At 37.3% G+C, this 15,961-nt stretch overlaps 3 protein-coding genes across 3 annotated transcripts; all 3 read left to right on the top strand.

Annotated features, from left to right (window-relative positions):
- Positions 1 to 1,545: 1,545 nt before the first annotated feature.
- On the top strand, positions 1,546 to 4,446 carry LOC118479312. The gene is made up of 5 exons (XM_035974263.1): positions 1,546 to 1,567; positions 2,065 to 2,151; positions 3,424 to 3,555; positions 3,641 to 3,870; positions 3,966 to 4,446. Exons 1-5 carry the CDS (start codon positions 1,546 to 1,548, stop codon positions 4,338 to 4,340), a joined length of 846 nt encoding a protein of 281 aa, XP_035830156.1. The 3' UTR covers positions 4,341 to 4,446.
- On the top strand, positions 4,372 to 5,011 carry LOC110865934. Its single transcript, XM_022115279.2, has 3 exons — positions 4,372 to 4,452; positions 4,540 to 4,728; positions 4,839 to 5,011. The coding sequence occupies exons 1-3, from the start codon at positions 4,372 to 4,374 to the stop codon at positions 5,001 to 5,003; spliced, it is 435 nt and encodes a 144-aa protein (XP_021970971.2). The 3' UTR covers positions 5,004 to 5,011.
- A 2,881-nt stretch (positions 5,012 to 7,892) lies between these two features.
- Positions 7,893 to 8,393, top strand: LOC110865935 (auxin-responsive protein SAUR21). Its single transcript, XM_022115280.2, has one exon. The coding sequence runs from the start codon at positions 7,980 to 7,982 to the stop codon at positions 8,277 to 8,279; it is 300 nt and encodes a 99-aa protein (XP_021970972.1). The 5' UTR covers positions 7,893 to 7,979; the 3' UTR covers positions 8,280 to 8,393.
- The last annotated feature ends 7,568 nt before the right edge of the window (positions 8,394 to 15,961 follow it).

Here is a 15,961-nt window from a genome sequence, read left to right as displayed (position 1 = left end):
TTGAAATTTTTCGATGTTTTTGGATTTTCAGATTTTTGGATTTACTCCCCCTAAAATCAATAAACTAAGACAAATTTAAAACACAAAGGTATTTACAAAAATGATTTTCCGATGTGGGTTTTACTCTTGCTTGACCTTAATGCCGTTTACCAATAATAAAAAGTCAAATCTTGATTTGTCAAAAGCTTTGGTAAATAAGTCGGCACGTTGGTCATCGGTGTGGACCTTAACAACATCGATTAGCCTTTTCTCAAAGCAATCACGTATGAAGTGATATTTGATTTCGATGTGTTTGGTCTTTGAATGCTGCACAGGATTTCTAGTGATATCTAAAGCAGCAGAATTATCAACGTAAATAGGAGTAGTTAGGAATTCAAAACCGTAGTCCCGCATTTGTTGTTGGATCCAAAGAACTTGGGAGCAACAACTTGAGGCAACAACTTCAATCGGAGAACCATTTCAAACAGGAGAACCAATTCAAATAAGCAATGTTTACAAATATGTTTTGCAAACTCTCTAAAACTCTCGTGTGTGTGTGCTCTTTGTTCTTTCTATGTGTTCTCAATGTTTTCTGTCTAACCACAGACTATTTATAGCACTACACACTATGAAACAGATCAGACTTGGCGAATCACAAATCAGCTCGATGAAACAAGACTAATATTGACGAAATTGGATCATGTTTGACGAAACAAAGTTGTTTCGTCAAGATCCTTTTTGTTTCGCCAAACTTGGGCTTGGGCCCAGTAGGTGTTTCGCCAAGGAGTTAAGCCCATGTTGCATTCTGATCGGTCAAAGTAAAGTTGTTCCATGCATTCTGTACGTGAGATCCACATTTGAAGAATTGAAATGGTTAGACAACATATGACATCATCATGACATCATCATGATGATGTCATGGTGATGTGGCGACGAGAATGGTTCGCGGCTCTCCGTGCTTCGCGTGTCGAACTCTGGGGCGCACGACGGAGGAATGTCGTGACGTCGGGCTTGAGCCGGACCTAACCGTGTCAAAACCAAGTTGAACCGAACCGAGTCGCGACCACATAATATGTATCAACAAAATTAAGACTGTATATTTGCTACTTTCAATCAGCAATCTTGAATTAGAGGGTAATTTCCATTTTGTTTTATATTTAAGCATCGATGTTAGTGGTTAAAGCTGTAGTTTAAACACTAGTTTGGATAACCAAGTCTAATGCAGATCACTAGGTGGGAGGACACAGTGTCCTACAAGTGATAATTGTTGACTCAATCATCAAGACAAAGCCATGTGACATTGGCCTTCTTCACTACTTATTCTACTCAAGGCCATATAATTATTCATGTTGATCTCCTGTTTGGATTGTGATTGAATATCGATGTCCACAAATTCTTTATAATTTTATTTTCAAGATACAAGACCATGTGTGTTTGTTTTATCGTCTATGTGCCCCTGTCTATTATGTACCTCATTATATCTTCATGGTATATATATATATATCATTCAACATGCACAATACACCCACATCTTCCTAGAAAATCATCTACAATCACTACAAGAACATGGCACCTTTAGCGGCGACAGGTCAAATGTCGCCGCTATTGGTCGATCCGCGTCACAGGATCTCAAACACAACCCCATCCGTTGATCAAAAGCATGATCTGACGGTTGGGGATTAATAAATCATTACCGGCGACATGGGTAGGGTAATAGCGGCGACAGCTGGTCTCCGCTAAAAGTAAATGTCAGAACTTTAATCCCTAGCCACACAAATCTTATCCCTGGTCAACCTAACCTCTGGTCAACCTCATTAAAGTCTTTACCGGCGACAAGCGTCAATACCGGCGACAATCTGTCGCCGCTAATGGTTGAATGACCCAAACCCCTATACAGCGCCAACTTCTCCCTCCTCTTTCACTTTTCCCCCAAAAAAACTTCCGAACACCACTGCTAACTCGCGAAAATCGTCCAAATCGGTTAGTTTCACTTTGTTTTTGTTAGATTTCTTCTCTACATTTGTTATATACATGTTATAGGCTTTAATTTTTGCTCATTTTTGTGTATTTTTGTGTTTGTGGAAGAAATATCCGATCACCACCATCTCGAATCCGGTCACCACCATCTCAAATATCCGGTCACCACCATCTCAAATCCGGTCACCACCATCGGTTAGTTTCACTTTGTTTTTGCTCTTTTTTTTTTAAAGTTTAGAAATTCTATAATTTTTGGTTTAGGTATGTAAATGTATAATTTTTGGTTTAGTTTTATGTAAGCATCTTGAATACGGTTTTTTTTTTTTTTTTAGTTTAGAAGTAATGAAAATCTATTGATTTGTGTATGTATGTAGGTGTATCTATTGATTTTTTTTAAGTTTAGAAGTAATGAAAATCTATTAATTTGGTTTAGGTATGTAAATGTATAATTTTTTTTATTTTTTTTTAAGTTTAGGTGTATGTAAGCATCTCGAATACGGTTAGTCTATGAAGTAATGTATGTATGTAGGTGTATGTTAGTATGCCAAATGTATAATGTAGGTGTATTTGATAAAAATGTGTATAGGAAAATCTATTGATTTGTGTATTTTGGTGTATGTAAGCATGTATGTGTGTATGTAAGTTTATGAACGTATGTATGTAGGTGTATGTTAGTATGTAGGTGTTTATAAATGATGAACAATTGTGCATGTAAATGTTTGTAATTGGTGAAAATGTGTATATTATTATGTATGTTTGTATAAAATATGCAAATGTGTATGTAAGTAAGTATAAATTTTGTGTTTTTGGTCAAAATGTGTGTTTGTAGGTATGTATGTGTACGTATGTAAATGTGTCTTTATAAGTATGTATGTGTGTTGGTAGTATGTTTATGTGTAGGTTTGAAAAAAAAAGTTTAAGTTTGATAATTAGTATGTTTGTGTTTAGGTTTGAAAACATTTATAAAAAAAAGGAGCTAACAAAATGAAGAACATTACATATTTAAAAAACCGTGCCTGATATTGAATTCATCATTTCAAACATAACGAGCTAAGAAAACACCCAATCGAAATTGAAATCATGATTTAAAACATAACGTTCCGCCCAAAATTTAAAACAATCATTAAGAACATAACAAGCTTAAAAAATTGTGCCCGTGTTTGAATTAATCATTTTAAACATAACGAGTTTAGAAATACCCGCCCGAAATTGATTTAGAAATTAATTTCGGGTTGTCCCCGTTTATCTTGGGACTGCTTTTTGAATACTTTATCTCATTTAGGATGTGAATGTGTATTACATGATTGTTTGTTTAAGAAGGATTCGGTTATCATTTTCTCTTTGCTCCTCGGGTATATATATCATTACATATATACTTGGGAGCTAAGAGGAAATGCTGCCGAATTTTTCTTAAACAAACAATCATGTAATACACATTCACATGCTATAACATTTGTAACTTTATAGGGATTATGTTTTCTGTATTGTTGATATTCGCTTATCTGATGGCTGATGCGGCCCCCTGGGGACATGGGGGTGACGGCGCTGGTGATCCACCGCTTCCTCCTGGTGGATTTCGTGGCACACACGAGACAGACGGTAAGTCTTTTACTAAATTATTTTGTAGTCCTTATATTTTTTATATTATAAATGTTGTTAGTAATTATTTTTGTTTTAATTGCAGCGGTTCCCCCGAAGAGGGTTAGGGGGAAAGCAAAAAACGAGAAGCTAAGGCGTCTGGTAAAAGCGGGGGGGCCTGTATCGCTTACGTTTGACAGGCAGGTGACGTATACCCCTGTTGGTAAAACAAGAGATATGTTTTCACGGGAGGCCGGCCTGTATATGTGGTTCGATAAAATTGGATGGGATAACGTTGAACAACATTACAAGGATGCCCTCATGAACCACTTACGGGTAAATAACTTATATGCATAAAATTTTATCAAATATTTAAGCACATGCAAATCTAATGTGTATATGATATTTTAACTTTTTTATTTAATTTGTAGGAAAATTTCAATTTTGATGAAGTGGAACGTGATATAGAGGCCAAAAACTTGACGGGTGGCATTAGGGCTGTACTTATGAAGCGGTACTCTGACCGCAAGCACGATGCTAAAAAATTATTTAAGAGCAAGGGAGGTTACAATGATCTTGAGAGTGCAAGGGCATTCCATCCCCCGGATATGCCCTATGATAACTGGTTGAGAACCATTGAAGGTTTCCGGGAAGAAAAATATATTAAAAGAAGCAAGGCCAACACACTAGTACGCGAGAAACAACAATTCCCATACCGTGGGGGGACATCTTCGTACGGTAGCACCGCCAATAAAAATATAATGTTTTATGTATGTGTGCGTGTGTGTAAGCTTTTGTTTATTTAATGTCTAATCTAAGTTTAATGTTAAACAGGATATGGATTGGGTACCTACGTATGCTAAAACCCACACGGACAATCAAGGGAATTGGGTTGATCCGGTTGCTGAACAAAATTACGTAAGTATTTCTTTTAAGTATTATTTTCTATAACAAATATATATATATATACACACATATATATTTAATCATCTTCGTAAAATACAGCGGAACATACAACACGCCACAAGTGAATGGAGCGGTGAGGGTCCGCCAATTGCCCCGTATCAGGAAGCGTTGGGTGAGCGGCGAGGATGGTACCGCGGGATGGGGCCTAAAACTTCTTCCAACACGTCCTCGCACTCGTCATCTAACATGTCGTCTTCGCAATCTCGGACGCAAGAACCCTTTTCTGAGGTAAACTACGCAATTTATAAAATGACAAACGAACGCATGTTTCCTTGTTAAATATATGTTGGTAGCGTTAATTAATATGCTAATATACGTTTTGCTATCTATTATTGTAGGATTTTGTTAACAGCTTGTTCCAAACCCCGTCATTTTTGAACCAACTTAACAACTATCTTGCTTCACAAGGAAAAGGAAAAGGAAAGTCAAAAGACTACCATTCTGACAACTTATTCGATAATGAATCCGACGATGAACCCAACGATAATGATGACGATGAGTGACTTGTTTTTAATGTATGATTTGGATTTAATTAAACGTTGTAGGATATAATGTACGACTTAAACGTAGTTTTTAATTATATTACCTTTAGTATCTGTTGATTATGTTCATGGCGTGTACTTCCGTTGTTTGAAAATAGGCAGGTTTTGTTTTTTCGGCCGTAAAACTGGCTGGCAGCTGTATATCTGTATATACAGCTGTTGTATTAAAAAACAAAAACAGACTTTTAGCGGCGACACGTGTCGCCGCTATTGCCTTTCAATCTTTACCGACGAAGGTTAATACCGGCGACACCTTTAGCGACAACAGCTGTCGCCGCTAAAACTGGCTGGTCAATACCGGCGACAATAATTAATACCGGCGACAACCGGTCAATACCGGCCCAGCAATACCGGCGATGCTTTACCAGCGACATGTCGCCGCTAATGGTCAATAGCGGCGACAAAAGTGGTCAATACCGGCGACACCCGTCGCCGCTAAAGGTGCCCTGTTCTTGTAGTGAATATCACCCAACCAGAAGCAATACCTTGATTTTGTTTTCCATAACAAACATTTCCAAGTGAAACAGACTCACACTATCTTGAAAATATGGCCATCCGTATGCCTCGTATCATTCAAGCAAGAAAAATTCTGAGGTGGTCATTATCTAATGGAAGCAGAACTCCAACATATACGGACATCCCAAAAGGCTATTTTGCAATTTATGTTGGGGAACAGGAGAAGAAGCGGCACATGGTCCCGGTATCACTATTAAGCGAGCCTTTGTTTCAGGACTTACTGCGAGGAAGAGTTTGGGTACAACCACCCAATGGGCGCGCTCAAATTCCATGTAGTGAAGACGTATTCACGGATCTTGCTTCTCGTTTGGGAGCGTTCTGACATGTATACGTTTGTCTTTATAACCGCAGTTTTGTAAACAGCTAACAATTAGGAACACTTTATAGATAGATGTAAATAGAGAATTGTTCCAGTTGAATGAAATTTAACTTGGATGTATTTTTTGAGTTGAAGGAATCTTAACTTTTTTTAATTGCTGGTTTTCTTAAAAATACAAAGCTTGTGATCAGCTAGAGATAAAGGAAAACAAGTGGATACTTACAAAGAGAATTACGTTTCTTATTTTGTCACTCAAACTGACACTGCACTCAATCAACTAAATTTTACACCAGGAAGAGACATCCATTATACATAAGTCACTCACTGAACTAAAACAAAACAAACACATGTCCTCCAATCATTTGTTAACAATATGGTCTCTGATTACAGCAGAGTGAAATTCAAATTATGATAATTACCTTGCATAGGAACGAATCTCACCTGTTAGTATTTTACATGTTCTTGTAATACTTGTAAATGATGTCCACATAAGCATGTCACAGGAACAACAAAGGCAACATTTCTGACCACTACAATCATTAGACATGAAAAAATCAGCACACAGCAACTTGACTACATGTACAAAGATATGATTTAAAGGAGATGTTCTAAAAGTTCGCATGTCATATGTAATGATCAACCTGGACGAGACATCCAAAGAACGTTAACTGGAGGTTCTTGGTATTGCAAAACTGTTGATACACTTTTGTGTGGACGCGGCATGTTCGGTTCGACACTTTAACGGAATGAAGACCAAGTCGGATATCCTCCTATCCTACTTGGGTCCGACAAGTTTGTCTCATTTGTTTTGTAATGTATAAATGAACAATGCATGTTGCATACTTGGTTTATGTCTGTTTGTGTGTTTATAACGGTCTGCAGCAAACTGTTAACAGTTTGCATCATATCCATGTTTGGCAGCCCTCGACCAAACACCCAAGTTTCGTCGAGCACTCATATGGGGAAACTCACTTTGTGATGAAACTCCAAGTTTCGTCATCTAGTGCATGGGGAAACTCCATGATGAAACTCCTAGAGTTTCACCAAGCTAAAGGACAAAACCATCATGAAACTCTAAGTTTCATCATGCTAAAGGACAAAACCATGGTGAAACTTCAAGTTTATCCATGACGAAACTTGTGTTGTGATGAAACTCCTAGGAGTTTCACCATACTACAGGACAAAAATCATGGAGTTTCATCAAACCTTGTGTAGTTTCGCCATAAGCCCCCATGTTTCGTCACTGTTGTGTCTAGCTGCCTATATAAACACACATGGTTTTACTTTGAAACTATGAGAGCATAACCCACTGTAAGAGTTTACTTCAAACTGTGTGTATCGGTTTGAACCTTTGTTCTCATCTAATCAATTAAGTGTGATTCATTGGTTACTTTGTGTTCATCATCATTATCTGTGCTTGGTTTGGCATCGTTACGGGTTTTCCGCACCCGTGACCGTGTTTGTTATAAACAAGGATTCGGTTTCGTATTCGATCCTCTCAGATTCGGGACCTACAAAAACCCTACAAATCAAGAGATGATTAATTTATTTTTGACATATTCAATGGGTAAACTTTACATAGATTTATATTTTGTATATCTTTGTTGAGAATTAATAGGTTAATGAATATCCTAGGGGCCAGGGACGATTTTCAAACCACTAATTTGGATAACCAGCTGAACCATCGGTCCTTAGGTGGTAAGACACAATGACCCAATATGGAATTTTTGGTTGAAATGCCAAGACACATGCATGTGATATTGGTCCTCTTATTTACTAGTTAATGTGATAAGAACTCTGACCATATATATTTCCTGGTATAGTCCTTCTTTGCTTGCCACTGGAGATTGGTGTCCACAAAAACATCCATAATTTTAATGTAGGGACCCAAAACCATGTGCGTCTGCTCAATCCTCCATATGTCACCGTCTATTGTGAAATGATCATTATATCCTGTTCTTATATAAAGTGTTCAGCATTCCCAATACAACCACATCAAAACTCATCTACAACATCATATCTTTCACCAGGAAGCGCTACTTTGATTCTTATCTTCCTTCAACAACTTTTGTAAGTGAGCAGCCTCTCGCTTCCTTGAAAACATGGCCATACGTATGCCACGCATCATTCAAGCAAGAAAAATTCTCAAACGGTCCCTCTCTAATGGTAGCACCACTCCTGCATCTATGGACATCCCCAAAGGCTATTTTGCCATTTATGTTGGAGAACAAGAGAAGAAGCGGTTTGTGGTATCTGTATCACTACTAAGCGAACCTACGTTTCAGGAGCTACTGCATCAGGCAGAAGAAGAGTTTGGCTACAACCATCCAATGGGCGGGCTCACGATTCCCTGTAGTGAAGATGTATTCACAGATCTGGCTTCTCGTTTGGGAGCATTTTGACTTGTTTACATCTGTCTATATCTACAACAGTTTTGTAAACATCTAACCAGTAGGAACCATTTATAGTTGTAAATTTAGATCATTGATCCAGATGAATGAAATTTAGTTTGGATATTCTTTTGAGTTCATGGTATTCTATATTTTTATAACATGGTTTTATTTGAATAAGAAGCGAGTTAGTAGCTAGTTAAAAAGGTTTAACTGGATAGCTACACTGAGAATTACATGCTCTCACATTTAGATAAAACCTGACAATAAGAAGATGTTTATACCTAATCCAGATCCTGCCTTGTAAAAAGCATTGAAATAAAGGCAAGGTTACACATGTACGAGTCCCGAACTTGTTAACAATACAGACTCAGTTTAAATGGTTCTCCTGTTTGAAATTTCTATTAATATAATTACCATGGTCAAGGAAAGAATTCCCACTATAGAGTCTTAAGTGTTCTTAAATGAGCTAGCTAGTGTTTGAGGTTCACACAAACACCTGCCTCGAACAAAAAGGCAAGATAGATGTAATGGTGGCAATCTAGAATTTGAGGTCAGCATAAACACTGAGCTTCAGAGATATTGAAGATAATAATCGCTAGCGCTCAACAACTTTACTAAACTTCTTAAACATCCACGTTACGATGTAACGAAGGCATTCTAGAGTTTTTGCTCATCTTATGTGTTGATCAACGTGTGTGAGGCAGTCACTAAACAATTTTCAGGAGGCTCAGGTTCCTTGGAAACATAACTCCCTAAGAAATTAAGACTGTATATTTGCTACTTTCAATCAGCAATCTTGAATTAGAGGGTAATTTCCGTTTTGTTTTATATTTAAGCATCGATGTTAGTGGTTAAAGCTGTAGTTTAAACACTAGTTTGGATAACCAAGTCTAATGCAGATCACTAGGTGGGAGGACACAGTGTCCTACAAGTGATAATTGTTGACTCAATCATCAAGACAAAGCCATGTGACATTGGCCTTCTTCACTACTTATTCTACTCAAGGCCATATAATTATTCATGTTGATCTCCTGTTTGGATTGTGATTGAATATCGATGTCCACAAATTCTTTATAATTTTATTTTCAAGATACAAGACCATGTGTGTTTGTTTTCTCGTCCATGTGCCCCTGTCTATTATGTACCTCATTATATCTTCTTGGTATATATATATATATCATTCAACATGCACAATACACCCACATCTTCCTAGAAAATCATCTACAATATCACCCAACCAGAAGCAATACTTTGATTTTGTTTTCGATAACAAACATTTCCAAGTGAAACAGACTCACACTATCTTGAAAATATGGCCATCCGTATGCCTCGTATCATTCAAGCAATAAAAATTCTGAGGCGGTCATTATCTAATGGAAGCAGAACTCCAACATATACGGACATCCCAAAAGGCTATTTTGCAATTTATGTTGGGGAACAAGAGAAGAAGCGGCACATGGTCCCGGTATGACTATTAAGCGAACCTTTGTTTCAGGAGTTACTGCATCAGGTAGAGGAAGAGTTTGGGTACAACCACCCAATGGGCGCGCTCACAATTCCATGTAGTGAAGACGTATTCACGGATATTGCTTCTCGTTTGGGAGCGTTCTGACATGTATACGTTTGTCTTTATAACGGTAGTTTTGTAAACAGCTAACAATTAGGAACACTTTATAGATAGATGTAAATAGAGAATTGTTCCAGTTGAATGAAATTTAACTTTGTTGGTGCACTTGTGTCTGTACTTTGTCTGTAATTTGTCATGATACAAAACGATGTCCTTTGTTAGTCCTGTAAGTTTGACCAAGTCAACCATCCTCCTGGTTTGACTTGGCCAAACAGTTAGAAGCTGATTATAACATGTCTGTGTCGAAGGATGACTCATCGAAGGATAGTTTAGATCCTTCGATGAGCTCGAAAGATGAACCTTCGATGGATGTTGATGGACCTCGATAGATCATCCTTCGAGGTATATGTAGATCCTTCGACAGGTTTCAGATCGATAGATGATCTTTCGATCATCTATCTGATGATCAGCCTATCTGATCCTTCGACCAGACGATCTGTGTTGGGTATATATACCCATGTAATGTGTTCACTTCATTTTAAGCAAGCAGAGAGATACTTCACAGAGAACACACACACATAGAGAGTTTGCAAAACAGATTTGTAGACATTGAGCTTGTAACCGAACCTTTCATACGTATTAATATAAGTGGTGTTAATCGGTGAATTTTGTGTGTCTTGTGTTTGTGCTTGTTTCATCTCGGTTTGCACTCTAGCTTGGATTCCGCACTTGCTAGTGTGTTTAACATAACAAGGTTAAGGTTTGACCTCATCCTCCGAGGGACCTACAAACTTGGATGTATTTTTGAGTTGAAGGAATCTTAACTTTTTTTAATTGCTGGTTTTCTTAAAAATACAAAGCTTGTGATCAGCTAGAGATAAAGGAAAACAAGTGGATACTTACAAAGTGAGTTACGTTTCTTATTTTGTCACTCAAACTGAGTCAACTAAATTTTACACCAAACAGTTTTTTTTTTTCAAGTATTAAAAAAATAGACTATAATTGGTTTGGTGATTAAAAAAAATATTTTAAAGAAATTAAAATATAAAACATTTATACTAAAAAAGCGATTGGAAAAAATAGTTATAAAAAAATATTAATAAAAATTTAGAAAAACATTATAAAGGGTAAACTGCCAAAATCGAACATGAGGTTTGGGCACCTTTAAGATCCATCCAAAATACCCCTCATTTAACGTTAGTTTCTAACGGTGTTAAAGAAATGGATGGATTTGACAACTTTTGTGAAACCTGAGTGGTATAGTTTAGGAGTTTAATTCCTAGTATGCTAAAGTTTATATTTAGTTTAACTAGGGTGTTGTTGATTGTTTTTGGTGTGCTTTTCCTAATTTCCAATATCAACTGTCAAGAGGGAGCTGGGCCAACAATTGGTATTCGAAAGCAGCAAACTACACCTCGCGGGCAATTCTAATGGAGACGATTCTAAAGGTTCTGGTCTTTAGGTACTGTAGTTCCCGATACGGGTCATCGGACTACGATGACTTCTTGTTTCGAGTGCCGTAACGAGTGCGGAATCCTCGTTTCGACACAAACCGAGACAGAGAGCAAGCACAAAACAAAGATTCAATGACTAATGCGTTCGTGTATTCAAATCAAAGTGTTTCGGTACAAGATAATACAATAAGAATCGACAAAACTCTCTGATGTGCTCTGGCTCTCTCTGTGTGTTGTCTGAAAACAGTTTGCAAACATGCCTTTTATACAACCTTATCCACAGCCTATACGAAGAATAGCTAGGCCTTATCCAAAGCCCACGAAGAACCCAGAACTCACGAAGTATTAGAGGTTCGTCGGGGATCATATGAGAAGAAACATTCTCACGAAAGACATAGGTCTTTCATGGATCACTTGAAATGCTTGGTTCTTCGTCTACTATGGTTCTTCGCGATATGTCATTTATCAGCATGTTCTTCGTTGGGGTGAGGTTATTCGTGGATGTGGTTCTTTGTAGTGAACATACTCAGCAAACCATCATAACAAAGTATCTCAGTTTTTCGTAGGAGGCTGCATGCAGACACATACTTGCAGATTTGATGCAAACAACAGTTTAACAGAACACTATCATCAAACAGTCTGCTCATATGTAACTGTTTTACACTAAACATAGTCTAATCATCATACCGGGTCAAGATAGGAGGATATCTTGACCACGGTCTTCACTTCGTAACGAAATCGAACCGAACTAAGTCGCGTCCACATAATATGTATCAACAAACTCCCCCTTGGACGCTACTCGTGATGGATCGTTCTTCACATTGTCGTCGGATCTTTCAGAGTCTTCCTGTGTCACGGACAGGGAGTGTATCAGCAAACTCCCCCTTGAACGTTGCTCGTGAGACGTTGATCTTCAAATTTTAGATCCTTGCGGTGTTGATGAGTGGTCAGCTGCAACTTGATCATCTTGATCCTTTGATTGCATCCATGTCGTGTCTTCATTCCGAAGATTGTCATCTAGCGTGTTCTCTTCGTCTTTAGCTGGTTTGGATGTCGCATCTGCACATACAAGAAAGCTAAACACGTAATGAGAACAACCGCTTGGAATATAATCAAACGACACACATGTGACCAACTCTCAATCAACTACCGACCGACAACAGTTTGAAAGTTGTAAAAAGTGGATCAATTTTAGATTTAAACTTTCAAAACTCGTTAACTTCAACGTTTATGATGATGCAATTGTTTTAGGTTTCGATCAGGTTTCAGGTGGAAAAGACACGAGATCCAACATCGGGCAATCGAAAATAAAACAAAAATAAAATCTTTTTGGTTTTTATAAAGTTTATATTAAAACACACCTAAAATCTTTTTGGTATTTTTGCATTTTTGAAATGTAAAGACGGAAAGCAGTAAATAAATATATAGAGAGATGCAGAAACGGAAAGCAGTAAATAAATATTTACAGATATTCTTTTTGCGAGTTTCGAGGGTAAGAGAATCATATCAGTGTACGGTCATGCCAAAACGCTCTTGTTGGTCAATTAGTTAATATTAAGATAAGCATCCTATAACGATTATCGTTATTGTTGTCCACTTAATCTAAACTTATCAGATGTACTCGCGGTTAGGAGATACGATTAAGGTATGATTTATACTTACCAACCTATGTTCATCCACTCACGACACATTCCCGTATAAAGTTATGCACGAGAGTTCATCTTACTGGAGAGTATACCATTTATCATCTGTTTTCAACATATATGATGTGAGATACTCACTTATTCGAGGATGAATACAAGCCCTATGTGATAAAATCACTTATTAATGAGGAACTTGATATTCGATGCATGCAGGGCACAAGAGCAAGTCTGTGAACATGTTAGTACCAACGTACCGACAAAGAGACAAACTTGACTCCCGCATGAAAGTTATGATATATTATCACTTATTGATTGGGATATGTGATTGTTTATCACTTATTGAAGTCGTATACATCATGTATTATATACATGTTTGTATGGTATGAACACGTATGTATGGTATCATGGAAGTTCTAGACTTGCGTCCCCGTTGTTTTTGGTAAAAGAGACAACTATGATACATGATGATAAACAGCATAAAGACCACATATCTCGGAAGCTCGGCAATCTATCAAATGAAATTTCAGTACTAAGACCATATGTCAATGAGCGGTTCCCAAACAATCTTTAGTCGATTTAGGTTTATATCACCCTGCACACTTTAAAATGATTGTGAGCCTACCAAGACATCTTATTTAGAGCTGCTTATTGTTTTTCATTTTAAGTTTAAAGAGGTTTCGATAGACCACTGATGTACAATCATTTTCTCTTTTGCTCACCAGGAATCTAATTTTTGTTTTTCTATTGTTTTTGTATTTTTATGATTTGGATTTACTCCCCCTAAAATTCAAAAAGTAAATTTAAACTTTGAAAAACATCTTTTTGGATTTTCTTCAAGAAAAATATTCACAAAAACGATTTCCTGAAGTGGAGTAACTCATGTTTTACCTCGATGCCGTTTACCAAAATTAATTTAATCAAAAATGATTTATCGAATTTTGGAAAAATGAGTTGGCACGTTGGTATCGATGTGGACCAAAACAACATTGATGAGTTTCACATTGAAACGATCATGTGTGAGGTGATATTCAAGATCAACGTGTCTGGTCAAGGAGTGTTGTACGAGATGTTAGTAAATCATAAAGCAACTTAAATATCGACAAGGATAGGGGAGATTTGAAATTCAAATCCGTAATCTTGTAACTACTTCGTGCATTGGCAGGAATCTGAGTGCTCTCCCAAACTGGATATCCACCCGGTGTGGATTTCAAGGCGATTTTGCAGCTACTTCAATTAATCGAGAATTCTCTTCACAGCAACAAGATGATAAACCTTCGGGTCCGGCTGGTAAGTGGCTGTGAGCGCGTTGTAGGACTGTAAACAACTCCCGAACGATTGCGTAACGACACGTGTGACGTGCGGAATCTGTACACGTGCGTGGACCAAACACAAGAACGTATATAATCTGTGATTCTATAGAATGATATAACAAAGTACAAGCACCGTGAATCACCTTGATGACTTTCTCTCTCTAGTCTCTCTCTCTCTCTAGGCTCCAAGGCTCCAAAGATCACAAATGAGCAAAAGCCTTAAATGAAGACATAAGCCTCCTATATATAAGCAAAGGCATAAGGGATTTCCCCATATATACAAGTTTGCCACCTTGCCTTTTTTTCTTATATTTTACATTATAAAACCATGTCTTCTACTAATTTCTGCTACGATCTGAATTGAGGGAGGCGATAGACATTAGTGCACTCACTGACTCCCCCTTGGATATTGCCGCAGTCAATCTCGTAGCATCTTGTCTTTTCTCTCTCTCTGAGTCTTCTTGAAGCTTTGACATCTTCAGCAACCACAGACTCCCTCTTGCTCGAACAGACTCCCCGTAGATCTGTCTTCAGCTTCAGTTGATCCCCCTTTCGTTTAGACTCTTCCTTCAGGCTCCCTCTTTCGTTAAACTTCCGTGCTTTTGGGATCGACACCTGGCTTTCCGGTTACAAGCTCCCCCTTGCGTTGAGCACAGATATGACAATATGAATTTCTCCTGAATTACTTTGGCTCTCTCCCCCTATCAAATGACTTCAAGGAATTGACAGTTTAAAGAATCCAAATCCCTTACAGTTAATCATCCAAATCCAATTTAATAACCTTGGAGATATCACAAACTGTTTTTGATGTTTTATTTTAGAGTAAATTGCCATTTTGGTCCTTGTGATTTGGTCACTTTTGCCACTTTAGTCCAAAACTAAAACTTTTTGCATCTGGGTCCCTGTGGTTTCAGTTTTATTGCCATTTTGGTCCAAAAATGAAATCAGATCATATTTGTCTTATAAAATTCTGCAATTTTGTCATTTTCCTTATAGGCAAATAAGGTCATATTTGTCTTATAAAATATGGTATTTATTTATAAAAAGAAATGATCATTTTGCCCCTACGGAAAATGACAAAATTTGCAGGATATTATAAGACAAATATGACATGATTTCATTTTTGGACCAAAATGGCAATAAAACTGAAACCACAGGGACCTAGATGCAAAAAGTTTGAGTTTTGGACTAAAGTGGCAAAAGTGACCAAACCACAGGGACCAAAATGGCAGTTTACTCTTTATTTTAAAACAACAAGTTTCAAATTGTTTATTTTCATAAACTCAATCAGCATACTCAGATTTTGAAACTCAGCTCTTAGACATCGGTTAATAAAGCGGAATCAAAATCTTTTTGACTTTTTCTGAAACATAAAGCAGTAAAGAAATATTTACAGACAATATTTTTGTTTGAGTTCGTGTCAGAGGATCATATCAGTTTATGACAAATCACTAGCACCGTTGAGCTATAAACACTTTAAGTTCTAAACGATTCATTTAGATTGTTAGTATATTGATCCACTTAAATTTTCACACAAAGTTCAACTGATTCGAGATACGAGATTAGTGTTTAAAGCACTTAACTTATTCGCATGTCCCACCTCAGAATATACTCCCGCATCAAGATTCAGTCTTACAGGTGAGTATACCATAATGATATATGTATTCTGGGTTAGTGCGAGACCTAGAGAGCTCAGGTATGAACTACCGTTCAATCA

Source organism: Helianthus annuus, chromosome 6, assembly GCF_002127325.2.
Source record: "Helianthus annuus cultivar XRQ/B chromosome 6, HanXRQr2.0-SUNRISE, whole genome shotgun sequence".
NCBI classification, from domain to species: Eukaryota; Viridiplantae; Streptophyta; class Magnoliopsida; order Asterales; family Asteraceae; genus Helianthus; species Helianthus annuus.
This window is presented reverse-complemented; position numbering and strand designations above follow the sequence as displayed.

What these genes read in the sequence shown, in the direction of transcription:
- LOC118479312 (XM_035974263.1), top strand. Translation starts at nt 1,546, where the DNA reads ATGGCACCTTTAGCGGCGACAG. An exon ending in GGCACCTTTAGCGGCGACAG is followed by an intron (nt 1,568 to 2,064) that starts GTCAAATGTCGC and finishes TGTTTGTGGAAG; the next exon opens with AAATATCCGATCACCACCAT. An exon ending in AAATCCGGTCACCACCATCG is followed by an intron (nt 2,152 to 3,423) that starts GTTAGTTTCACT and finishes GTAACTTTATAG; the next exon opens with GGATTATGTTTTCTGTATTG.
- LOC110865935 (XM_022115280.2), top strand. Translation starts at nt 7,980, where the DNA reads ATGGCCATACGTATGCCACGCATCATTCAAGCAAGAAAAATTCTCAAA.
- LOC110865934 (XM_022115279.2), top strand. Translation starts at nt 4,372, where the DNA reads ATGGATTGGGTACCTACGTATGCTAAAACCCACACGGACAATCAAGGG. An exon ending in CGGTTGCTGAACAAAATTAC is followed by an intron (nt 4,453 to 4,539) that starts GTAAGTATTTCT and finishes CGTAAAATACAG; the next exon opens with CGGAACATACAACACGCCAC. An exon ending in CGCAAGAACCCTTTTCTGAG is followed by an intron (nt 4,729 to 4,838) that starts GTAAACTACGCA and finishes CTATTATTGTAG; the next exon opens with GATTTTGTTAACAGCTTGTT.